This window comes from Ziziphus jujuba, chromosome 12, assembly GCF_031755915.1.
Source record: "Ziziphus jujuba cultivar Dongzao chromosome 12, ASM3175591v1".
Lineage (NCBI taxonomy): Eukaryota > Viridiplantae > Streptophyta > Magnoliopsida > Rosales > Rhamnaceae > Ziziphus > Ziziphus jujuba.
The window spans coordinates 24,456,180-24,483,615 of NC_083390.1; the positions used below are offsets into that span (position 1 = coordinate 24,456,180).

A 27,436-nucleotide genomic window follows, 5' to 3' on the forward strand; every position below is an offset into this window, starting at 1 on the left:
GTTTTATATTAATCAATCAAATATATATATTTTTTCTTACATACCTTGGAGGATTCAATTTTGGAACCTCATCTGAAAGAAAAATAATTTTGCCACTAGACCATCTTGAAAAGGACAATTAAATAGAAACTTTAATTAATAATCAAGTCATTAATTTTTATTATCCTTGATTTTTTTTCCGACCATCATGCGTTATTTACAATGTTTTTACTTTTTAGACACTTTGGAATGATTTGTTTACCATTTAACTAAGATACCACATAAAGTAGGCGGTAGAAATAATACAAATATCAAACTTGGGCATGCAGGTGGGCTGGATCTGCAGCTGTTATATACTTTTGGAAACTGGCATCATATATGCATATATTCTCTTGCAAATTTCACATGTGTGTACATCGGCTTTTGTTCACAATTTGCCCAAATAAAACCAACTCTTAACTTATAGAAAAATCAACTTTGACTTGTACAAATTCAAATCTATAATAATATTCAAATTAATCAATTTTGAGAGCCAACCAAAGAATTAATTATACTATAGAACAATTCATCAACGCGGTCAGTGAAAGAAGAAAAACATCATACTATAAATATGGTAACAAACCCAACTCTTTCTCCACATCAATTTCCATTTGCTTCTTTTCTGATCATAATCATCTTTTTCTCCTTCTCTATCAAATTAGCAAAAAACTTGCATAATATAATTAATTGCAAAAAAAATCTTGCTATTAATTATATTTATATTATATAATGGCCTTCCGAGAACATCACGTTCTTCCTGCCTTTCTTTTCCTCTCCATGCTTGTCAGTGCAACAACGACCAAAGCAAACCTATCTTCTACATTTTATGACAAAACCTGTCCTAAAGCTTTAAGTACTATCCGAACTTCCATTAGAGCTGGAATTTCCCGTGAACGTCGAAAGGCGGCTTCTCTCATTCGCCTTCATTTCCACGATTGCTTCGTCAAGGTATATAAACTTACTAAATATATATAAAAAGATTTAATTATAAATAGATGCTTGTTATAATTAATTTGCTCTCTAATTGTTGTGCCAATATTGTTTTATTAATTAACTGTTTTATAAACAGGGTTGTGATGGATCAATTTTACTTAATGATACTGCTAATAACGAAAGGGATGTAATTTTCAATAAGAATTCAGCAAGAGGTTACGAACTCATAGACAATGCGAAAACAGAGGTCGAAAAAATATGCCCCGGTGTCGTATCTTGTGCTGATATTCTAGCAGTCGCAGCTCGTGACTCATCGGTTGCAGTGAGTGGTCCATCTGTGAAGTCCAGCCGCACCAACCACACCAACCTCACCAACCACAGCCGCACCAACCACAGCCACCATTGTTGACAGCCACCATTGTTGACACCATTGTGGGCTAAGATGTTGAAAATTGTGGCCTTGTAAGCCTATAAATAGGCTCCTTACCGTTTCATGAAAACCAAGCCAAGAGAGCAATCTCAATCCTCCCAAGTGAGGAGAATTGAGAGAAAACTCCAAGAGAGAGAGTTGTTTAAGTTCCAGAGAGAACTTGAGAGAAGAGTGAGCAATTCCAGAGAGAATTGGAGAGTGCAGAGAGAGGTTCCACGAGAGAATCCTCCATGAGAGAAGTTTTTATTTTTGTATTCTATTTTTAAGAGATTAATAGAATTCTTTTATTTTCTTCTCATATTTCTTCTCTAAAGTGGTCAGAGAACCACAACAAGTGGTATCAGAGCCCCAGATCGAGAGCTTGGGTTCAAAATTTGAAGAAACAGAGCCACTGTTCTTCAAGTTGGTGTTTCGGAAAGTTACTCAAATAATTAATTTGACAATCCCAGGTGAAAGTACCCGACGAGAGGAGAACAACGAAGTTCGCCGGAGAGAAAACTGACGTTCCACGCGCCCGCACGCGCCGACTGAAATTTTTCTGCAACTGTTCACGCGCCCACGCGCCTCACGCGCCGTCTGGAGGTTGAAGACGACCACGTCAGCAGCCACGTCAGCGCACCTCTGCCACGTCATCTGCCACGCCAGCGACACGTCGTCAGCCACGTCATCAGCCACGTGTTGACACGTCAGCACCATCTGCCACGTCAGCAATATTTTCTGAAATTACGGAACAGCCCCTAAAGGTTGACCCAGAAATTTTGTGAAATTACATTTTTGCCCCAAAATTTCTGGTAATTATATTTTGACCCCGGAAGAGTCAAGTCCACCATTTTCGGTCGTTCCGGACGCAACGGTTAACTCCGTTTTGCCAAATTCAGCTCCAATTTTGGTCAAGCCATAATGTCAATGGAAGAATCATCTTCGGGAGCTATGGTTAAGCTCACTGCCACAAATTATACACTTTGGAGACCTCGGATGGAAGATCTCCTCAATTGTAAGGATCTGTTTGATCCTATAGAAGCTAAAGGTGAAAACCCCGATCCCAGCAAAGTAGCAGAATGGAAGAAATTAAACAAGAAAACGATCGGTCAGATCAGGCAATGGATCGACCACAGTGTCTTCCATCATGTAGCGAAGGAAACGGATGCATATGCCCTCTGGACAAAATTGGAGGACATGTACCAGGCCAAGACTGCTCGGAACAAAGCCCTGTTGCTTAAGCGATTGGTACATCTAACATTACAGAGTGGAACTTCTGTAGCCGAGCATACCAGTGAGTTCCAGAGCTTGGTAAATCAACTATCTGCTGTGGATTACCAACTAGGGGATGAGGATCAGGCCCTCCTACTTCTAAGCTCTCTTCCAGACAGTTGGGAGACATTGGTAGTCTCTCTCAGCAATTCGGCCCCGAATGGCAAACTTACTATGGCTATGGTTAAGGATGCCCTATTTAATGAAGAGGCCAGGAGAAAGGACATTGGCATGGATCAGTCACATGCCCTCGTCACAGAGAGAGGAAGACAGCAAAGAGGTGGTCGAGATAGGGGGAGAGGCAGGAGCAAGAGCAGAGGCAGATCTACAGACGGCAGAAAATCATCGTATAAATGCTATCATTGTGGCCTGGAGGGTCACATGAAGAAGAACTGCAGAAAGTTGTTGAGAGAGCAGAGACTCCAAGGTAATCAGTCGAAGAAGGATGGAGAGACACTAGTCACTTGTACAGGAGAAGTGGCGCTCTGCTCCACCGAAGAAGAGACATGCCTTCATATATCAACCCAAGATGTTGAGTGGGTAGTCGATACTGCAGCATCCTACCATGTCACTCCACACAGAGATTTCTTTAAAACGTACAAAGCAGGAGACTTTGGTACGGTAAAGATGGGAAATTCCAGTTTCGCAAAGATTATGGGAACTGGTGATATTCAGATAAAAACGAATGTTGGTTGTACAATCACTTTGAAGGATGTCCGTCATGTTCCAGATCTTCGGCTTAATCTACTTTCGGGAGCAGCCTTAGACAAGCAAGGCTATAACAACTACTTCAGCAAAGGCACATGGAAAATGACGAAAGGTGCCATAGTTGTCGCCCGAGGACATATTTGTGGAACGTTGTACAAGACTCATGTGAAGATATGTGCAAATAGCCTCAATATTGCAGAAGGAGAGGCGTCTCAAAATCTGTGGCACCAGAGACTCGGTCACATGAGTGAAAAAGGATTGTCCACTTTGGCAAGGAAGAAGCTTATCACTGTTTGCAAGGATGCTGCGCTAGTTCCTTGTAATCACTGCTTGTTTGGTAAGCAACATAGAGTCTCCTTCAGTTCCTCTGCATCGAGAAGATCAGAGTTGCTTAGTCTGGTGCACTCTGATGTTTGTGGTCCCATGGAGGTGGAATCATTAGGTGGCAACAAGTATTTCCTGACCTTCATTGATGATGCTTCACGGAAGGTGTGGGTATATTTCTTGAAGACAAAGGACCAGGTACTGGATTACTTCAAACTGTTTCATACCATGGTAGAGCGTGAAACAGGAAAGAAGCTGAAATGTCTCCGCTCAGATAATGGAGGCGAGTATACTTCCAAGGAGTTCGATGCCTACTGCAGAAGACACGGCATTCGACATGAGAAAACGGTCCCTCGCACCCCACAACATAATGGAATAGCCGAAAGAATGAACCGAACCATTATGGAAAAGGTCAGAAGTATGCTCAGTATGGCTAAGCTGCCAAAGCCATTCTGGGGAGAAGCTGTTCGTGCCGCCTGCTATTTAATCAACAGATCACCGTCAGTACCGTTGAATTTTGAAATTCCGGAGAAAATGTGGTCGGGTAAGATTCCCTCCTACTCTCATTTAAGAGTGTTTGGTTGTATAGCTTATGTACATGTATCCAAGGAGCTCAGACAGAAGCTCGATGCAAGATCTACTCCATGCATCTTTATAGGATATGGAGACGAAGAATTCGGATACAGGTTATGGGACCCGAAAACAAAGAAGGTTATTAGAAGCAGGGATGTAGTATTCCATGAAAACCAGAAAATGGAAGACATTGAAAAGCCCAGAATGTCTCTTAATTGTAGTTCTAGTGCCGAGAATTTTTGTCCTAATCCAGCACCAGCACAAATAGCCACAGAGGATAATGAGGTGCATGAAGATATACCAGAAGCAGACCAGGAGGAAGAAGGGGATAATGAGCAGGGGGAGACTCAATCCTCTCAAGCAGCTGCAGGGCCATCACAGCGGTCAGATGATGGTACACCTCCTGAAACCAGTGGTTTACAAGTTCGAAGATCTGAGCGAGGCCGAATTCCATCAAAGAGATTTCCAGAATCTGAGTATATTCTGCTTACTGAAGAAGGGGAGCCAGAGAGTTTCCAGGAAGCTGTTTCTCATCAAGAGAAGAAAAAGTGGCTGCAAGCAATGCAAGATGAGATGGAATCCTTGCAGAAAAATCATACTTATGAGTTGGTTGAGCTTCCAACAGGAAAGAAGGCACTAAAGAATAAATGGGTGTTCAAGCTCAAGAAAGATGGCAGCGGAAAGGTGGTGAAACATAAAGCCCGATTGGTAGTCAAAGGATTTCTTCAGAAGAAAGGAATTGACTTTGATGAGATTTTTTCACCAGTGGTAAAAATGACTTCAATTCGAGTCATTTTTGGTTTAGTAGCAAGTCTAAACCTAGAGCTTGAACAGATGGATGTGAAGACAGCATTTCTTCACGGTGATTTACATGAAGAAATCTACATGGAGCAGCCAGAAGGATTTGAGGTTTCAGGGAAAGAAAACCTCGTATGCAAGCTAAAGAAGAGCTTGTATGGCCTCAAGCAAGCACCAAGACAATGGTATAAGAAGTTTGACTCGTTGATGGTGAGTCAAGGCTATAAAAGGACTGCAGCAGACCAGTGTGTTTATATTAAAAAATTTTCAGGTGGAAACTTCATTGCACTTTTGCTATATGTGGACGACATGTTGATCGTTGGACAAGATGCAATGAAGATTAGTCAGCTGAAGAAAGAATTGTCTAAGTCTTTTGATATGAAAGACTTAGGACCAGCTCAACAAATTTTGGGAATGCAAATAATCCGAGACAGGAAGAATAGAAGGTTATGGCTATCTCAAGAGAAGTATGTTGAACGGGTGATAAAGAGATTCAACATGGATAAAGCCAAACCGGTCAGCATTCCACTTGCAAATCATTTTAAGTTGAGTAAGAGATTGTGCCCCTCATCCAAAGAAGAGATAGAGGAGATGGCTTCAGTACCATATTCTTCAGCGGTAGGAAGTCTGATGTATGCAATGGTGTGTACCAGACCAGACATTGCTCATGCAGTAGGTGTTGTGAGCAGATTTCTTTCAAATCCTGGAAAGAAATACTGGGAAGCAGTCAAATGGATTCTCAGGTATCTTAAAGGTACATCGAAGCTGTGCTTGTGCTACGGGGGAGGTGATCCAATCTTAGAAGGCTATACAGATGCAGATATGGCCGGAGACCCTGATAATAGAAAATCCACATCAGGTTATCTCTACACTTTTGCAGGGGGAGCTGTGTCATGGCAGTCAAGATTGCAGAAGTGTGTTGCTTTATCCACTACTAAAGCAGAGTACATTGCCGCAGCGGAAGCGGGTAAGGAAATGTTGTGGTTAAAGCGTTTTCTCACAGAATTGGGCATCAAGCAAGAAGACTACAAGGTACATTGTGATAACCAAAGTGCCATGGATTTGAGCAAAAACTCAATGTATCATTCCCGTACAAAGCACATTGACATTCGCTATCATTGGATACGCGAAGTAATAGATCAACAGTTGCTGAAACTGATGAAGATCCACACAAAAGAGAATCCAGCAGATATGCTAACAAAAGTTGTTGCTCAAGAGAAGCTGAAGCTATGCAGAGACATAGCTGGAATAGATGGCAGATGACCATCAGTTTTAAATGCGGCTGGAGGGGGAGAATTGTGAAGTCCAGCCGCACCAACCACAGCCACCATTGTTGACAGCCACCATTGTTGACACCATTGTCGGCTAAGATGTTGAAAATTGTGGCCTTGTAAGCCTATAAATAGGCTCCTTACCGTTTCATGAAAACCAAGCCAAGAGAGCAATCTCAATCCTCCCAAGTGAGGAGAATTGAGAGAAAACTCCAAGAGAGAGAGTTGTTTAAGTTCCAGAGAGAACTTGAGAGAAGAGTGAGCAATTCCAGAGAGAATTGGAGAGTGCAGAGAGAGGTTCCACGAGAGAATCCTCCATGAGAGAAGTTTTTATTTTTGTATTCTATTTTTAAGAGATTAATAGAATTCTTTTATTTTCTTCTCATATTTCTTCTCTAAAGTGGTCAGAGAACCACAACACCATCATGGATGGTGAAGCTTGGAAGAAGAGATTCAACAACACCATATCCAGATGTTGCATTGTCTGATCTTCCTCGTTTCACCGAAAGCCTTCCGGAACTTATAGCTAGATTCGAACACAAAGGCCTAAGTGAAAGGGACATGGTTGCCTTGTCAGGTTCGCATTCAATCGGACAAGCTCAATGCTTCACATTCCGGGACAGAATTTATAATGGCGGCGACATTGATGCTGGCTTCGCTAGCACTCGAAGACGCGGTTGTCCGGTTAGCTCAGGTGATTCAAAGTTGGCACCACTTGAGTTGGTGACACCAAATCAATTGGACAATAATTACTTCAAGAACTTGCTTCAGAAGAAAGGTCTTCTTCAATCTGATCAGGTTCTATTCAGTGGAGGATCAACGGACAGCATTGTATCTGAATATAGTAGGAACCCTTCAAAATTTCTGTCTGACTTTGCATCTGCCATGGTTAAAATGGGAGATATTGAACCTCTTACTGGTTCTGCTGGACAGATAAGGAGGATTTGTCATGCTGTCAACTAAAAATTTGGAGCCTATAGCTAGCTACTATATTGGACTTGTCAAATGTATATGCTGCCTTTAAATTCTGTCTTTGATTTGTATTCAAATTAAAAAGAAAAAATTATTAAATTTTTAATAAGTAGACACTTATAGTTATTTGTATTTTTCATTTCCATCAATTGTAAGCGATTATGAGATTAATTAACGTTAATTTTCTTTACTTTGTTAATGTTCATGATGTGTTAAGCATTCTAACAAAAAGAAAAGAATTAATCTTTGATAGATATTGTTTAGTTTTAAGGCTATATATACAATAATTAAAAAAATAATAATTATCCTCTTTCTCCAACAAAAGAAAAATTAAGTTATACACAGATTTCATCCTCTTGATGCGCCTAGTCAAATGTACAGATCCGATGCATTCGGTCCTTCTGTACTTCATCTTTTCCAGAGTTTAGCTTTAGAAGAAAGATCAGAAGAAAGATCATCCATCTTTAACTTTGGTTGTCCATTTTTATTTTGGCATTTTAATTTCAAACCTTATAAATTTTGCCCTATATTTACTTTTCTGCTCTTGAGGAGATAGCGAAGTCCCAATAGTTTATTATTTCTTTCGATAATTATTTGAGTTTGAATCCTCAATTTTCAATATAAAAAAAGCAAAAAAATAAAAAAATATATGTATTAGTACCATTCTAAGTTCAGGGTTGAAGTACCACCAGAAAGTGGTTGGAGGAGGGCTTGACGTTGAAACCAACCTCTCCTCCAGCGATTATTGGTGGTCCTCTGGCGGGCAGTAGTGCACCGGCAATGACCAGCTGCTGGTGGTTTTCCGGTTGCAACTCACTAGAGTAGTTTTAAGTAAAAGAAAAACGCTAAGAGGCAGAAAAAAGATCGAGACAGCTAACCTCTATACATGCATGCGTGCAAGCATATAACATGAAATGGTCAACATCTCATAGAGCAAATCAACTTCAAAAATTAACTAATATGAAATCGTTTCAAAACCTTGACATTTGTGAAGAAGAACTTAAATTGGCTGCGATTAATGCGAACATATTTGACTACGGAACTTATAAAGAACGACACCTCTCAATAATTTTATATTTTATAATCTTGTTGTATGTATTTTAAAATTGAGGGATATCATCATTGGTCCAAATTAAAAATCATAAAAGTCAAAGGGAAATTGAAATGTTGAGTTGGTCAAATCTTTGAGTTGACCACAATATTAATTCTTTTACCTAAATTCTTATCACCGCTGCGAGCGACGAGTACATATAATATTTTTATTTTTTCTGCACGGTATTTTTTATTTAACAATTACAATTAAAATATAAAAATAAAGTCATTGTTAGGGAAGAAGATGCATGAGCTAAAGTAATTTAATTTCCTCATCGTCATCATCATGATATACTCCTTATACATAATAATGTAAGTGAACCACTTAAGCAGAATGTGTTTTTCGTATGTCTTCCAGCTCAAGTCTCTTGATGAAGACATATGTAAATTTTGAAAAAAATAATGTATTAATTAATTAAGGATATAATATTATTATATAATTAGGTAGCTGCTGACCTATATATATATATATATATTTTTTTTATTACACTGAACTATATATTTATTGCTTTATTAATAGATCAAAATCCTATATATCTTAATCTATAATAAAAATCCACGTCATTTACAAAGGACCAGTATTTATTTAGATATTGTTTATAAGAATTGATTCTCGGGCGATGTAATAGTGGCATTAAAGTGGTTAGTGCTTCGAAAAAAACATCGATCAAGGTAGGCTTTAATTAATAGTAAGGTGGGCTGGTGCCTTCGCCCATGTACCAATGCACACTGCCATATTTAAATAATAATAATTAAATTAATTTAACTTTTCTCTTTTTTTTTCAATTATACTATGGACCCTTTGTTGATTTTTTTATATACTATTCTTTTTCTTGTTTGTTTTTACCCTTACGTTAATAAGATTAACATCTAATTAAGAGATTAATAAAGAATTGAATGCTATTAAAAATAAAATTTGAAGTACAAACATGAAAAATTCAAGTAGTCTTTGCCTAGGTACCAATACGCACACTACCAATTTAAAAAAATAATAATAATAATAACAATTGAATTAATTTAAACATTTTTTTTTAATTATACTATGGACATTATCTTCATTTTTATTATATACTATTTCTTCTTTCTTATTTGTTTTTACCCTTGGGTTGGTGAGTTCAATATTCAATCAAGATATTATTAAACAAAATTGGAAATCTGCTAGTCATGCACATTGGCTGGGTTTAACTTTCATAAATACTTCATCTTTATTCACAATAATTTTCCAGACTAACTCCAACTTTTTAACTCTTGTATCGAAGTAATAATGTCTTCGTTGTCTTATTACTTTATACAAATCTATCATGATTTTTAAATCTACATAATACAATTCAATAGCCAGCCAAAGAATAAGAGAATTTGCCAAAGCCTTCCTTGTTAATTTCTACTATGTACTGAGTAATTATTTTCCTTCCCATCCATACAAAATTTTCCAAAGAAACAAACATCTAATAAGTAATGTCCTCCCATACGTGTAATATTGTCCCTTCCACTTTATTCCTAATCTTGATACTTATTTTCACCACAACATGCAAAGCCCAAGTATGTCAGGACCCGTCCAGAATTCCTTCCCCGGAATCCTAGACAAGCCCTGATCCCAGGGAAACCCTACCGGACCCTCCAACGGAAAATCCGACAGAGCCTCCCCTAAGGGATTTACTTACCACAAATTTACCTGCACTGAAAACACACTTCAAAAATTCATCCCCTTATTCCTCCCACAGACTACAAATTGATTCCACAAATTTACAGCACTTCAAAAGAAACAACAGCAGCAACCCAGTGCATAAAGAACAACTACACGTCCAATACAGTATACAGAGCATTATACAGATACATACGGAATTTATAAAATGACAGATAAAGAAACAATACAAGACAAAGAGGAAAAAGGGAAGAAAAAAAATGCTTGAACCTTCGGCAACGAACTGAGACGTTGGGCTCGCCCCGGACAGTCAACGTCTCCAACCTGGACCTAGGGGAACGGAATTTAAGAGTGTGAGATGCTAATCATCTCCGTGAGTAACCCGAACTACTGAACACCTTTTGTGATAATAAAAATAATAGTAATAGCAATTAAGGAATAGAACAAATACCAACAATTAATAATTAAATAATAATAATAACGGTTGGAAAATAATAATTTCCCTCAAAACTCTCACCAATTGTTCCGTTTGAAATGTTCCCTTTTTAAAACATTTTCACAAAACCCTTGTACGTACTTCCCAAAAACCAAGGAACCAGACGAATTAATAAACAACAAATAAACAAATAAATACCCCAAATATAAATAAACTGCAATAATTTATAATAAATCATTTTAGAACACCTTTGGGGTTTAAAACATTATTTTCAATTTACACCGACGCACCACACCATATACTGGTGATGCCCTCCGATACCCAGCGTCCCGAGCACCGACTGGCGGGGGGGTTAAAGAGAGAAACCTGCAACGGTCACTTCGGCGTCCCGACAGTACCGCTGCTAAAACCATCAACCCGGCCAAGGAGGGGGGCGGCTGTGCACAACAATAACCTTGCCTGCCCACGGTCCAATAAACACAAATAACCAACCGTACCGTTTTCCAAAATTACTGTGGGAAGTATACCAAATTTTCACAAAACACCATCCCACATATTTTTATTTAATAACCCGGTACGAAACATTGATAACCAACAACCCACAATTTTCTCGAAGTACGAGATGCAACCATAAAAATACCGCGGGCATAATTTATAAAATATAACCAATATTTTCGTAAAATATTTAACCCAATTATGCCCGGAAAATCAAATTTAAAACCACGTACAAATACTACCAAAATTCACTTTGCTCGTGCATAATAAATAAATTAAACCAAAATAAAACCACAATTAAATCACACCACATGAGCATAATTTAAATACCAATTTAAATACCAATTAAATATAATTAATTGCCCAAAATAATTTTTGAAGGTGGGTCACTCACCTGGAGCACACAATTAACCCACGATCCACCATGGGATCAATTCCATGACTCACCGGTGCTCCTAGAACAAAATTCACAGACAGTCAACTAAATTAATATTTTAATCGGGTAAATAATACCCGGTACCCGGGGAGTCAAACACAAACTTTAACCAAAATGGTCGAATAATATACCGAATCGAAGCTCGTGGGACGAGGATCACCAATCCGGTCTCCATCGACCCCAATTCCGCCGGAGGTGGCCGGAATTTGGTCGGGAAGTTTCGGCCGGTTTTGATCTTGAGGGATCTTTCAAACGGTGGGGATTTTGGGCAATCTAACCCCGGAAATGGACTCAGAGGGGTCAAAAATAGTGGGATAGGGGTATGGAATGGGTTGGGTTGGTCGGAAACGGCGAGAATCGCCGGAAAAATTTCACCTCGCCGCCGCGACTTCGCCGGCCCGATCTGGGCGCGTCCGGTGGCAACTGGCGGGGAAACTTGGTGGCCGAGGTCGCGAGGTGGCGGGCTTGGACGGTGGCCGGCGCGTGTGGCATTCTGGGGATTGAAATCCGGCGAAACACCGGTCAAACAGGGAGAGGGTGAGAGAGTCAAATGAGAGAGAAAGGGAGAAGAGAAATTCTGCGTTTTTTGTTGATGGGTCGGGGAAGAGAAGGAAGAAAAGGAAAAAAGAAAAGAAAAAGAAAAAAGAAAAGGGTGTTTTCCCACGTGGGGAAAAGAAAAGAAAAAGAAAAAGAAAAAGAAATAAAATAAAAATGATTAAATAATATTAATAATAATATTATTATTTAAAATAATAATAAAACAATTTGATTTTTACACATGGTTGACATGTGGCATTTCACCATGGTGACACATGGTCACCTTCATTAAGTCACACGTGGCACATCGTTATGCGTGTAAAAATAATATTAAAATAATACAGTATTAGAAAAACTTTACCGGTCAACGTGCGAAAATTTCCGACATGGTTCGGGACGGGGTGTTACAAAGTATATATATTTTCTTCGTGTTATGAATGAACCTCTCCAAATTAGGTTTCAATTCAATTTCATGTACGAAAACTCAAATTCTTGTTACAATAGTACTATTGTTAACTTTATAATAACATACTGTAATTATTGTTCCAAAACGACTACTTAAAAAATTTTTAAAAAAAAAAGCCCAAAAGTTATTCTAATTACTTAATCTATTATCAAATATATATATATATATATATGCTGTTCCAGTTTGTGGTAAAAGTAATAACAAATAAATTTTTTCACCAAAAAAAACCATAACAATTAACATTTAACCTTGCCAGTTAGTGGAAATATTATATCATAGTACTCTTAAAAGAAGTAGATAAGAACTCAAAGCCCAATTGGTCTAAATAAAATATATATCCCTTAGAGAGTAAAAAGGGTGACAATTCATTTAGACTCAGTTTGGATGAATTGATCGCTGGGTCTTGTCACCGGAGCTTGTAACCAAGTAGGGTATTAATGTGGTTGGTGCTTTGAAGAACTTGATCAACGTGGGACTTTAATATGTGAAATGTTTGTAATGATTTGATTGGGAATATTAATGTGAAATACTGTGAAATGATTTGATTGGGAATATTACTGTGAAATTGTATGTTAGTTGATTAGGAATATATGAGAAATGCTTGCATTTATTTGATTGGAAATATTAAATTGAAATATTGTGAAACGTTTACAATAATAGTTTGGTAGAAGTAAATATTAAAGTGAAATAACGTGAAAAGTTTCCACTTATAGTTGATTGGAAATAATAACTGAAATGCTTGCGAAGCCTTGGCTCAGTTGTCAATGCACACAACCATTTATTATTATTATTATTATTATTATTAAGTTTAAGTTTTAGTTTTTAAGGCTGTACAAAATTAATGGAAATAATTAAATAAATTAGGTATCCACTTTCTACAATAAAAAAAAAAAAAACTTAAATTGAAGTATATATTAAGATTTCAAAATCCTCTACATGCTAAGTCAAATACATCTATTTTAATTTGTTGTTGGCTTCTGAAGACAGTTTATCTATCTCGATCTTTAACGTCGGTTTTCCATTTTTTTCTTTTGGCATTCTGAATTCAAACATTACGTAAACACGCGATCTCTATACATGCATACTTTCAAGCATAAGCATGAAATGGTCATCTAATCTTAAATGGCAAATCAACCTCAAGAATTAATGTTCGTTTCTAGGCAGGCATCGATCAAATCCTTGACATTTGTATGAAAAAAGAACTTAAATTGGCTGCAATTAGTGTGAACAAATTTGACCATGAAACTTAAGAACCTCTCTCAATATAAAAGTCACAAATCAAAAAGGGAAATTGGAACGTTGACTTGATCAAATCTTTGAGTTCATAATACTCTTTCATCTAAATTCGTATTACCTGTGGTGACCACGAGATGGGTATCTATAACATCTTTTAATTTTTTTTCCAATGGCATGGACAATTTTTTTTTTTTTGGGGACAAAAAGACATTAGTTACCTTAGTAATTCCAATTAAAACATAAAATAAAGATTTTTTTTTTTTTTAAGAAGAAAGTACTCTTTCCTCATCGTCATCATCATCCTATATTCCTTCTACATCATAATTAATGAAAACGAACCAGTAAATTAAGCAGAATTTTTTTGTCTTACCATCTCAAGTCCATAGATGAAGACATACATCCAAGTTTTAAAAATAGAAACGTATTAATTAATGATATAATATTAACATATTAATCGATGATATAATATTATTACAAAAATTAGTTGTGCTGAATTATCTATTGCTTTGCTAACATATCACAAATATACTTTTAGTTGTTAGAGAAAAATATAAATCAAATAAAAGTTCACCTTTCATCGGCTTAAGCTTTTGGAATAAGTGATAATTCAACATGGTATCAAAATCAAATATTCAAAAGGTTTAATTAAAAAAAAAAAAACACATGTAAAGATCCAAAAGTGGACCTACATATGAGGGTATCAGAACCAGAGATCCAAAAAGTCTTGAGTTTAAAACTCATTAACTTCATCCAAAATAAATTAATTAAAAAAAAAATCACATGTAAAGACCCAGAGACAGACATGAGGGAGTGTTTAATTAATAAAAAACACATGTAAAAATCCAGAAATTTTAAATTAGTTTAAACTTTTGAAATAAGTGTTAACTCAACATTAATATTCTATACTTTTAAATCTGTACATCTATATAAAGTAATTTAAATAAAAATCCTACCTCATTTAGAAAGTAAAAACAAGTAGTATTTATTTGGACATTGTTTAGAAAAGTTCATTGTTGGGTCTTAGAACATTGTTTTCGTAATTAATTAAGTTGGGATATTAAAAAAGTTGGTGTATCAAAGAACTTTGAATTAAGGTGGGCTTCTATAAAGTTGATATACGTTTGCTTATATTGCATAGTGATTTTTTTGTACAAAACACAAAAAGTACGAGTAACCTTGACTGAGGTGCCAATGCACACAACCATTTTTTTAATCAAATAATTTAACCTTTTTTTTATAAAAAAAAAAAATTATACTATGCACCTTTTTCTTTCATTTTTATTATATCTTCTTTTTTTCTCATTTGTTTTTACCCTTGGGATGATGAGTTCAATATATAATAATTTGCCTAAGATGACAGGACCCGCCCGGGAACCCTCCCAGGATCTCCCGAGTGATCCCGTCTAGTGAAGTCTCGTTGGACAATCCTTAGAAAATATCCAATGGAACTTCACCTTAAAACGTAGATAATCAAACACCAGCATTAACATTAATACCTCAATATATATATATATATATATAAATAAGTCCACAACCGGCTTACTGTACTACAGGCCATAACTATACACATGAGTACCATGGTCTCTACTGAGTTCCATAATTAAAATCAGAGCATTCTAAGAGTGTCAACAAAGTCTATGAGTACAAATAAGTAATAAGTAAGTCCAGAAGATAACAATAGGTGAAGAAAAGATAAATACGACTGCTGTAGTGGAAGGAAACAAGCGATAAGCTATGCGCGAGGTAGACTGCTACTAGCTGCCTGGGCCTAGGGGAGTGAGATAAAGAAATCTCAGTGAGTGGCATAGTATAATAAAAAAATAATGATTTATTTTTGAAAAATATTTCTCTCAAGACCTCTCATTCCACTCATTGAAAAGTTCCCCGTTTAAAAATCATTTCACAGAAATCCAAACTTGTACCCCAATTAGTATCATGAAAACCGATGCTTAAAAGTATGAATGAATGATCATTGTAATATTATGAAATGTCTCAAATCAAGATATAAACATCTGAGCATACACTATAATAAATACAGTTCCACCAAATAAATATGAAAATGCAGAAATCACCACAATATTTGTAAATCAACAATATATACAAACATATACAATGTACCATACGATGCACCAATCTGCAAATCATGGGATACACCCACCTCACGACCCTTAATATATGAATGGTGTCATAGAAATAATAAATAACCATCGGGATGTACCTAATCTCACGGTCCATGGCAATAATAAACCGTTGGATGATACCAACCTCACGGCACTGTGGTAAACCTAGCGCGCGGTAATATAATATAATATAATATTGATCCAAGGTATTGGCATTACATGGTACATCAATTTAAAAATAATCATGAACCAATCTTGTAAGATTATATATATACTTTTCTAAACGATACTGTATCATAAATCATAATTTAATATTTAAACTTCCACCGCTTAATTAAATACTTCAAAAATCTCAAAACATCATTTCATACGAAAACCAGAAATACCACAGTGAAATATATTCACCATAAACCAATTTTAAGCACATAAAATTATAAAATATTTGATCATGCTTAAAATCATATGATTTTCAATCTGGTTTCTCAAACCAAATAGTTTCCAAAATAATTTAGAATCTCAATTTAATTACCAAGATATTTAAATACCACCAGTCCATTTATGGACCCATAAAAATTGAAAATCACTTAAAACATTATCAAAAGTCATATAAAATGATAACACATATATGTGAAAGCAAATATTTATTTATGCATAAAACAACATTTCAATCAAATAATATATACGTAAAATATTTAAACCACATATATACTATACTATATACCCAAATCATTTAAAAATGATATAACCACTCACAGTACTGTAGATGCTCATGCCTGCTTCTCCACAAGATTGCCTCCAGGCTCAACTCGACTGCCTGTAATATAATAAATTATTCCTTAGGCTCCAAAAAACTAAATCAGAGACACTTGTATAACCCAAATGTCTCAAAATGATTTACAGTACTACAAAATTGCATAAATTGGACACTGGGCAATCCAATTATACCGCGTGTCCTTATGACCAACCCAAAATTGGGAATTTTTACCCGAAGCCTAATATTTCGAAATCGAATCACCTAATGGGTCCTAATAATATCCAATTTCACTAATTCAACTCCAATTTTAACTAATTTGACTAATTTTGTCCAAACACAGTCCCCAACTTATCCGAAAATTAACTAATTGATCCAAAAATGGAAAAATTATCAAACGACCTCCAAAATTCACAAACTTTATATTGACGGAAAGCCCAAAAGACAAGGAACTCATCAGTATGCTCACCTTGGTCCAAAGTTTCCTCCGGTGGCCAAAAAACACTATTGAAGCATCGGCCGAACTTCTCGTTGTCGGATCTTTCAAAGGGTGAGGAATCTGGACAAAATAACCATGGAAATGAGCTCAGAGGGCCGAAAATAGTGGAAAAGGTGTATGGTTTGGCCTGAAAGGTCCAAAAAATGAGAAAATCTGACGACCCACCTCGCCGGCCGCCGCGAACTTCGTCGGCCCAATCTGGGCGCGTCCGGCCGCTTTTTGCCATGAATTTCACGGTTGAGCTCGCCTTCAGGTGGGCTTCCTAGGTGCCTGGTGTGTGTAAGTGGTGGTTAGCCGGAAATGGGCAAAACGGCGGTGACCCGGGTTTTGGGGAAGAAATGGGTATTTTGGGCTTTGTTTCCTGTTTGACACACTTACCTAGGCTTATATAAAGCCTTGAGTCACTAACGGACAAATATTGGAGACTGGCTTGGACACTGATTTAAAACTTATGCTTAAAACTTCTCAGAACCATAACTTTTTATCCGTAATTCAGAATTTGACATGCCGCTAGTCTGTGAACTCGTATCGACTTGATCTACACAATGGTACCTCAGTCAAACAAAAAATATTAGCTATTGAAAAAGTCAACTTGAACCCATATATTATTCACTTGGTCAAACTTAATCAATTTGGTCAAACTTGTTTAATCATGTATATTTTTTGGTATGGGGTGTAACATAAGACCATCTCCAAGTTTAGCTTTTGTATTAGATACAGTAATAATATCCTCTCTTTATTTTATTATACGTTATACACATTAATATATAAGAATTTTTAAAACTACATAAATAATTTAATAATTCAATAGCCAGCGAAAGAATAATAGAATTTGTCAAATCCTTTCTGATTTCTACTATATGCTGAGTTATAAATATCCTTGGTCAAACTCTTTCTCATTTATACTATATGCTGAGTTATAATTATGTTACAATATTTTCCTTCCCATCTCATACTTTTCCAGTTTTAATTTTCTTTCCCATCCAAAAAAAAATTTTCCAAAGAAACAAACAATCCAATAACTAATGGCCCTCCGTGCAATATATCTTCTTCGTTTAATGAATATACATTTCCAAATTAGATTTCCATTCAGTTTCATATTTATGCGAACGTTAATTTTTTTTTTTTTTTAAAGATTATAGTACTACTGTTACTTATTGTTATAAAATGACTACTTAAAATAAAAATAAAAAGCCAAACGTTATTCTAAGTACTTTATAATCGAATATATATATGTTGTTCCAGTTTGTTGTTTAAACGTAATAACAATTAACGTTATAACTCTCTCAATTCATGTAAATGTGGTAACATTCTTAAAAGAATTAAATGAAAATTAAAAACATAATTGGTCTAAATAAAAAGGAAAAGTACCACATCATTGTAAAAGTAAAAAGAATCACTAATTATTTAGACTCAGTTTAGAGGACTTAATTGCCGGGGCCCTGTAACGAGGCTTGTTACCAAGTCAGGAGTGGTTGGTGCTCTGAAATGTTATGTCAAGGTGGGACTTGCAATTAGTTGATTGGAAATATTGTGTGATATGAAATATTGTGAAATGTTTGCAATTAGTTGATTGGAAATATTAATGTGAAATGTGAAATATTGAGCCTGGGCTCAGGTATCAATTCACACAACCCCTTTTTTTTTATGTGTATTATTACGCTTAATTTGCTAGCTAATTAATATTTTTATAGTATCCTAATTTTATTTTTTTAATTGATTTTACCCTTGGATTGATGAATTTAATTAAGAGATTAATCAATAAACAAAATTGGAAATCTGCTAGCCATGCAGGTGGGGCACTGAAATTAATTTTCATTTGTACTTTTCCTTCGTTTTGTTCTCTGCCATGAAATTTTGGAATGTTGATTGGTCGATCAAATATTTGAGCTGACCATAATATTCTTTTATACATTTAAATCCTTATCACTGTTCTCACAGCAAGTAAAATATAATACTTTACCCCCCCCAAAAAAAAAGAAGAAGTAAAATATAATATTTTTTTATTTTTTATTTTTAAGAAAACATAAAACAAATAAATTTTTATGGAAAGAAGATGGATAAGCTAATGAATTAATTAATATTTTTAATTATATTATTATGGACCTTTTTCTTCATTTTTATTAATCCTATTTTCTTTCTTGGTTTAATATTTAATAACTGATAAACAAAATTAGAAATCGGCTAGGCTGCTAGCCATGCAAGTGGGCTAGGCTGCTAGCCATGCAGGTGGGCTGGATTTAACTTATATATATATATATATATACTTTGTCTTTATTCGCTATAATTGTCAAAGTCGACAAACTCAAACTTTATCTTTTGTATTATAATAATAATATCTTCTTTTGACTTACAATTATACTCTCTACAATTCAATCTGAATTTTCAAAATAAATAATAATTCAACGGTCAGCAAAATAATATAATAGAATTTGTCAAAGCCTTTCTTGTTTCCACTCTGCATTACTGAACTATAAATATGACCACTGGAACGCTAATCTTTCTCCAAACATATCGATCCCTATCTTTTTCCTTACCATCTCATTGTTTTTCCTTTCCCATCCAAAGCAAAATTTTCCAAAGAAACAAACATCTAAATAATGGCCTCCCGTGCAATATTTGTCCCCGCTGCTTTGTTCCTTCTACTTCTTTTTCAGCACAACATGCAAAGCCCAACTATCCTCTTCCTTCTATGAATCTACATGTCCAAATGCCCTCGCTACCATCCGAAATTCCATTAGAGCTGCAATTTCCCGAGAACGTCGAATGGTAGCTTCTCTCATCCGCCTTCATTTTCATGACTGCTTCGTTCAGGTATATTTATTGTAAAGAAATAATCCTCAAGAGTTGAGGAGTGTTGAGAACTGATGTCCATTTGTTTAAGCTTGTGCATAAAGGAAGTAAGAAACGATGCCGTTTTGGATATAATACAGTTATATCGTTTTGAGAAGAAGAACGACAGCGTTTTTCATTTGGTTTAATGATTTAAGTAGGACGGCGTCGTATTGGCTCAATGGTAGTTTTATCTGGATAATAGAATCACGTGCAGGCCATGTGGATTAGTTATGGTGGTTATGTGAAGGGCTAATTATCATTGGTCCATGTCATTTTGGATTGCCACATCAGCAACAGCAATACTGGATATAAATAACGGTCTTCGTCCTTTTTCGCTCACTTCTGGTTTTTACAGATTGCAGAGCTAAGGGTTGAGTTTGTTTTTAGTGATTGTGAGAGAGAGTTGAGTTCTTTGCGTGTTTTGTACAAACTCATCAAGATAATCTGTAGGTGTAAGAACAATTTCTTTGTGAAATTGGTTAAGACAGATTGAGAGAGGGTGTATGTGGGCTTATGGGTTGGGTTTGGGTGTTGTTCTGAGTGAGCCACTATTGAAGAACCTGTTAAGCTCTTGTTTTTTCTCAATTTATCAATAATAGCAGAAGCTCAGAACCTGAGCACGAGGACATAGGCAATCAGTTTTGGCCGAACCTCGTTAAACTCTGTGTGTGTGTGTGTGTTTTTCTTTGCTTTTAGTTCTTGTTCTTGCTGCTTTCCACAACAAGTGGTATCAGAGCAAGGTTAGGAAAGTTAGTGGAGATTCTTTATCAAGAATCAGGTAATTTCATATGATCAAGAATGGCATCAAAGATTGAGGTGGAGATCTTCAATGGCAAAGGGGACTTCCTGCTTTGCAGGAAGAAAATGAAGGCTGTTCTTGTCCAGATGAAAGTAGCAAGAGCCATAGATGGAACATTCTCTGCAGATCTCTCAGAAGACAAGAAATTGGAGATGGATGAGATTGCTCTAAGTACGATCATTCTTCACTTGTCAGATAATGTGCTGAGAAAGGTAGATGATGTAACCACCACTTCTGAAATGTGGCATAAACTAGAACAACTATATCTGGTAAGGTCTTTACCTGATCGTATTCTTTTGCTTGAGCAGTTTTTTGGCTTTAAGATGGACACCAATAAAGATTTAGACTCTAATCTTAACATGTTTAATCGTTTAATACTTGATCTTGCAAATTGTAAAGTCACTTTTAGTGATGAACACAATGCTGTGATTTTGTTAAACTCTTTACCTGAGTCTTATAGAGAGGTCAAGAATGCCATAAAGTATGGCTGTGATTTCTTGTCCTTAGATATGGTGATAAGTTCTTTAAAATCTAGGGACATTGAAATGAAATCTGAGTCTAAGGCAGAAGGACTTAATGTTCGAGGAAGAAGTCAAACAAGGACTTTTGGTAATTCTGAGTTTAGAGCCAAGAGTAGAGATCACTCCAGATCCAAGTCTAGAACTAGAGGTCGAAAATGTTATTACTGTAAGAGGGAAGGTCATATAATGAGATTTTGCTACAAGAAGAAGAGAGATGACAAAAGTAAGACTCAGGTGAGTAGTGATCTTGCTGCTGTCACCTCGAGTGAAGAGTCTGGTGAGGTTCTTGTGGTTGAAACTGAACAAAATAAGACTGAATGGGTTCTAGACTCAGGGTGTTCATTCCATATGAGTCCTATACTTGATATTTTTCAGTCTTATAAGGAATATGAAGGAGGACAAGTTCTCCTTGGTGATGATTCTTGTAAAGTTGTTGGTATAGGTAATGTTCAATTTAAACTAGATGATGGTACTGTTAAGACTCTAAACTCAGTTAGATATGTGCCTGTTTTAAGGAGAAATTTAATTTCTCTTGGAATGCTTGATGAGGCTGGTTATACCACTAAAACTGAGAATGGAAAAATGAGAATTTCAAAAGGCTCTTTTGTTGCTTTTAAAGGCATTAAGAAAAATGGTTTGTATGTTTTGCTTGGTGAGGCTATGTCTAATTCTTGCAATGCTTCAATTCAGACTTCTGCAGATAAAACTCTGCTATGGCATAATAGATTAGGCCATATAAGTGAAAAAGGCATGTATTATCTGAATAAGCAACAAGTTTTTGGTAAGGATCAGATAAGCAAATTAGATTTTTGTAAAAATTGCATTTTAGGTAAGCAACATAGGCTCAGTTTTAATTTGAATTCAAATAGAGCTAAAGCTGTGCTTGATTATGTTCATGCTGATCTTTGGGGTCCTGCTAAAGTCTCCACTCAAAGTGGAAATAGGTACTTTATGTCTATCATAGATGACCATTCTAGGAAAGTGTGGGTCATCTTATTGAAGTCCAAAGATGAAGCCTTCAATAAGTTTAAAGAGTGGAAATTACTTGTTGAAAAACAAGCAAATAAGACAGTAAAGGCTTTAAGAAAATTTCTGTAAGACTCAAGGAATGGTGAGACACAGAACTATTAAGCATACCCCTCAGCAAAATGGTGTTGTTGAGAGGATGAATAGGACCTTGCTTGATAAGGTAAGGTGTATGTTAGTGTCATCAGGCTTGCCAAAGTTGTTTTGGGGTGAAGCAGTTATGACTGCTATGCATCTTGTTAATTTGTCACCATCAACTGCTTTAAATTTTGAAACACCTGAGTATGTCTGGTCTGGGAAGTTGCCAAATTATGATAATTTGAGAGTGTTTGGATGTGCAGCATATGCACATCAGTCAGAAGGTAAGCTTGAACCTAGAGGCATCAAATGTGTCTTTCTAGGATATCCTCAAGGTGTCAAAGGCTATAGGCTGTGGGTTAAGGACAGCAATGGTTTTAAAGTCATTGTTAGTAGAGATGTCATTTTCAATGAAAATATTATGCCTTGCAAGAATACTAACAGTGCAGGTACTGAAAGTGAACAACCACAACAAATGTCAAGGCAAATGGACTTAGTAATACCTGAGATTGATTTTCAAGACAATGAGGGAAGTGCACCAAAGGAATCATCATCAGAAGCTGAAGTCCATGGAACTCCTGAGCATTCAGAGTCAGAATCAGATGAAGAAAGGCAAGGACAACAGCTTTCTTCACCTTCAAGAACTGTTGCATCACCAGGTTACCTATTGACTCGAGATAAAGCCAGAAGGAGGATTATGCCAAATAAGAGATACAGCTATGCAGATTTTATTGCATATGCTTTAGTTGGATTTCAAGAATTCTTTGATAATGAGCCTCAGAATAATAAAGAAGCTATGAAGTCTTCAGAATCATCAAAATGGAAGCAAGAAATGGATGAGGAAATGCAGTCACTTCATGATAATCATACATGGGACCTGGTGTTGGCACCTGCAAAACAAAGAGTTGTTGACTGTAAATGGATTTATAAAGTTAAGGAAGGGTTGACCAAGTCAGATCCAGTGAGATTCAAGGCCAGGTTGGTAGCAAAGGGTTTTACTCAGGTTAAAGGCGTGGATTATAATGAAATCTTCTCACTTGTAGTCAAATATACCACTATTCGAATTATTCTCTCTTTAGTCACACATTTTGATTGGGAACTAGAACAATTGGATGTAAAGACTGCTTTCCTTCATGGGGATTTGGAAGAAACTATTTACATGAAACAACCAGAGGGGTATGAAGTGACTAGAAAGGGTGGAGAGCTAGTATGCATGCTAAAGAAGTCTCTCTATGGTCTAAAATAGTCATCAAGGTAGTGGTATAAAAGGTTTGATACCTTTGTGGTGAAGGCTGGTTTTATGAGGAGCAACTTTGATAGTTGTTTGTACTTCAAGGAGACAGCAAGCTCAAATGCTGTATTTCTGCTTTTATATGTGGATGATATGTTGCTGTCAGGACCAAATGCAAAAGTAATTGATTCAGTTAAAAAGTTACTAAGTTCAGAGTTTGATATGAAGGAGCTTGGTCAGGCAAAAAGGATTATGGGCATGACAATCGAGAGGGACAGAAGAAATAGAAAAATGAAACTGCATCAGACTTCATATGTTCAAAAGATACTGTCCAAGTTCAATATGAGTGAAGCTAAACCTGTATCTGTGCCTCTAGGTGGTCATTACAAGTTGTCAATGGAACAGTGTCCTAGTAATGAACAAGAAAGAGAAGATATGATCACTGTACCATATTCAAGTGCAATAGGTTCAGTTATGTATCTTATGATCAGTACAAGGCCAAATTTGGCTTATGCAGTAAGTATGCTCAGCAAGTTTATGTCAAATCCAGGAAGGAGTCACTGGAATGCAGTAAAGTGGCTCTTAAGGTATTTAAAACTCACTGCTAATGAAGGATTAGTGTTTAAAAGCAACAAAGATGGAATAGAATTGCTTGGCTACACAGATGCAAATTATGCTGGAGATCGAGATAAGAGAAAGTCAATCTCAGCATATGCATTCACTGTTTGTGGGAATTGTGTAAGTTGGAAGTCACATTTGCAAGCCATAGTAGCTTTGTCTACAACAGAAGCAGAATATATGGCAATCACAGATGCTGCAAAGGAAGCAATATGGATTAAAGGTTTACTGTCAGAACTTAATATGTTGCACAAGGCTATCATACTCTATTCAGATAGTCAAAGTGCAATACATCTTTCTAAGAATCCTGTATTTCATGAGAGATCCAAACATATTCAGATTAAATATCATTTCATACGGGATATGGTGGAAATGAAGGAAGTCAAGTTAGAAAAGGTACCTACAGAACTTAATCCTATTGATATGGGTACAAAAGTTTTACCCCTGAGCAGGTTTAATTCATGTAAAACCTTGCTCAATATTGGGGTAGGCTAATGTTGATTTAAAGGAAGATTGCAAGGAGGGTTTACAGAGTTTCTGCTATAATTACACTCCTGAGGATTAGGTGGAGAAATGTAAAGAAATAATCCTCAAGAGTTGAGGAGTGTTGAGAACTGATGTGCATCTGTTTAAGCTTGTGCATAAAGGAAGTAAGAAACGATGCCGTTTTGGATATAATACAGTTATATCGTTTTGAGAAGAAGAACGACAGCGTTTTTCATCTGGTTTAATGATTTAAGTAGGACGGCGTCGTATTGGCTCAATGGTGGTTTTATCTGGATAACAGAATCACGTGCAGGCCAGGTGGATTAGTTATGGTGGTTATGTGAAGGGCTAATTATCATTGGTCCACATCATTTTGGATTGCCACATCAGCAACAGCAATACTGGATAAAAATAACGGTCTTCGTCCTTTTTCGCTCACTTCTGGTTTTTACAGATTGCAGAGCTAAGGGTTGAGTTTGTTTTCAGTGATTGTGAGAGAGAGTTGAGTTCTTTGCGTGTTTTGTACAAACTCATCAAGATAATCTGTAGGTGTAAGAACAATTTCTTTGTGAAATTGGTTAAGACAGATTGAGAGAGGGTGTATGTGGGCTTACGGGTTGGGTTTGGGTGTTGTTCTGAGTGAGCCACCATTGAAGAACCTGTTAAGCTCTTGTTTTTTCTCAATTTATCAATAATAGCAGAAGCTCAGAACCTGAGCACGAGGACGTAGGCAATCAGTTTTGGCCGAACCTCGTTAAACTGTGTGTGTGTGTTTTTCTTTGCTTTTAGTTCTTGTTCTTGCTGCTTTCCACAACATTTATATATATATATATATATATATGTACTTAATACACATACACATATATACTTTTTTATTTTTTGTACAAATAATGTAATTTTGGAATTATACATATTATTGGTTTTTGCAGGGTTGTGATGCATCAATTTTGCTTAATGGAACTTCTACTATTATAAGTGAAATGGAAGCAGGACCCAATAGGAATTCAGCAAGAGGCCACCAAGTGATTGATGCTGCAAAATTGGAGGTCGAGAAAATATGCCCTGGTGTTATATCTTGTGCTGATATCCTTTCAGTCGCCGCAAGAGATGCATCTGTTGCTGTGAGTATATATTTCATATGTTTATATATATATATATATATATATATGGAACCATTCACCTCATCGAAGATGTTACAATCTTTAGCACCGCCACATCACCATGTCTCTTATTATAAGTTACAAAATAGTTTTTGAGAAATTGAACTTCATGTATATATAGTAGATTAATTATATCTAAATATATGTTGACATATTTACATACATATTAATGGCTCTGATTATATATGTAGGTGGGAGGTCCATCATGGACAGTGAAGCTTGGAAGAAGAGATTCAACTACAGCAAATCCAGACAAGGCTAACAGTGATCTTCCTAGCTTCAGAGATGGTGTTAATAGACTTATATCTAGATTTGCTGACAAAGGCCTCAGTGCAAGAGACATGGTTGCCTTGTCAGGATCACATACAATTGGACAAGCTCAATGTGTCACATTCCGTGACAGAATTTACAACAATGCCAGCAACATTGATGCTGGTTTTGCCAGCACGCGAAGACGCGGTTGCCCTGCTAACCAAGGCGATGGTAATTCCAATTTGGCTCTGCTTGATTTGGTGACACCGAATCAATTGGACAATAATTACTTCAAGAACTTGATTCAGAAGAAGGGTCTTCTTGAATCTGATCAAGTTCTCTTCAGCGGAGGATCAACGGATAGCATTGTTTCAGAGTACAGTAGCAACCCTTCAAAATTTCTGTTTGACTTTGCATCTGCCATGGTTAAAATGGGAGATATTGAGCCTCTCACTGGTTCTGCTGGACAGATAAGAAGGATTTACAGCGCTGTTAACTAAAATTCTAGCCTCTGCCAGGAAATATTATTTCATTTATATCTTATTAAGCATTTGTTTGTTAAAAAGAACAATAAATAGACACCAGGATTGTCTATAATTTTTAATTTTCACTTCCATCAATTGTAAACAATTATGAGATCAATTTTAATGTATTACTTTATTTCAAGTTTTTCAAACAAAGATAGGAAAAACCAAAAAAAATATATATATATGTACACCTTGTTAGTGATATCTAAACCTAAATTTTCTGACCTCATTTCAATTTACAAGCACGTACACAAAACGAAGCAATGCAAGCTTAACACTTGGCTCGTTTCTAATGTTCTTATGAAAAGAAGAATTATTATAAAAATATATATTGTAGTATAATATAAAGTCTTTGGCGTACTTTTAAGACTTACCAATAGCAAGTAATACAGTTAATCTGCTTCGATCAGAAGAGATTCTTCATTAACCAAGAAGTAAGGAAAGAGTGCAATGGTTGATTTGCTTTTACACACTCATTCTTTACCCCCAATACAAAAACTGTAGGAGAAATCTTTTGTGAGAAAAAAGCCAAAACCCTCTGATACCATTGATACTAGAACAAGTTGCATATTGGCTTCCCCAACTAAGACTCTCTCCAACTTTCTTTACAAGCTCATACAATGCTTCATTGTTAACAGCTACAGGATAAGGCAGTGGCATTTCCTCCTTGAAGTCCACAACCGGCACCGAATTCTATATATGAACTGCGGCTTGATGCTCTATGACCTTGACATGGAACATGTCAGGACCCGTCCAAAATTTCTCACTGGAACCCTAGACAAGCCCTGATCCCAGGGAAACTCTACCAAACCCTCCAATGGAAAATCCGGCAGAACCTCCCCTAAGGGTTGGACTTACCACAAATTTCCTGCACTGAAAACACACTTCTATAAGCATCCCCTTATTCCTCCCACA

The 27,436-nt window shown here is 36.2% G+C and overlaps 2 protein-coding genes across 2 annotated transcripts; both read left to right on the forward strand.

Moving 5' to 3' along the window:
- The first annotated feature begins 614 nt into the window (after positions 1 to 614).
- Positions 615 to 7,477, forward strand: LOC132800277 (lignin-forming anionic peroxidase-like). Its single transcript, XM_060813625.1, has 3 exons — positions 615 to 966; positions 1,088 to 1,288; positions 6,715 to 7,477. The coding sequence occupies exons 1-3, from the start codon at positions 748 to 750 to the stop codon at positions 7,267 to 7,269; spliced, it is 975 nt and encodes a 324-aa protein (XP_060669608.1). The 5' UTR covers positions 615 to 747; the 3' UTR covers positions 7,270 to 7,477.
- A 12,133-nt stretch (positions 7,478 to 19,610) lies between these two features.
- On the forward strand, positions 19,611 to 26,494 carry LOC132800318 (lignin-forming anionic peroxidase-like; the record flags this gene model as incomplete). The annotated part of the gene is made up of 3 exons (XM_060813715.1): positions 19,611 to 19,802; positions 25,512 to 25,703; positions 25,934 to 26,494. Coding segments are annotated over 3 exons (945 nt in total), but the record flags the coding sequence as incomplete, so codon positions are not given.
- Positions 26,495 to 27,436: the final 942 nt, after the last annotated feature.

What these genes read in the sequence shown, in the direction of transcription:
- LOC132800277 (XM_060813625.1), top strand. Translation starts at nt 748, where the DNA reads ATGGCCTTCCGAGAACATCACGTTCTTCCTGCCTTTCTTTTCCTCTCC. An exon ending in TCCACGATTGCTTCGTCAAG is followed by an intron (nt 967 to 1,087) that starts GTATATAAACTT and finishes TTTTATAAACAG; the next exon opens with GGTTGTGATGGATCAATTTT. An exon ending in TTGCAGTGAGTGGTCCATCT is followed by an intron (nt 1,289 to 6,714) that starts GTGAAGTCCAGC and finishes TAAAGTGGTCAG; the next exon opens with AGAACCACAACACCATCATG.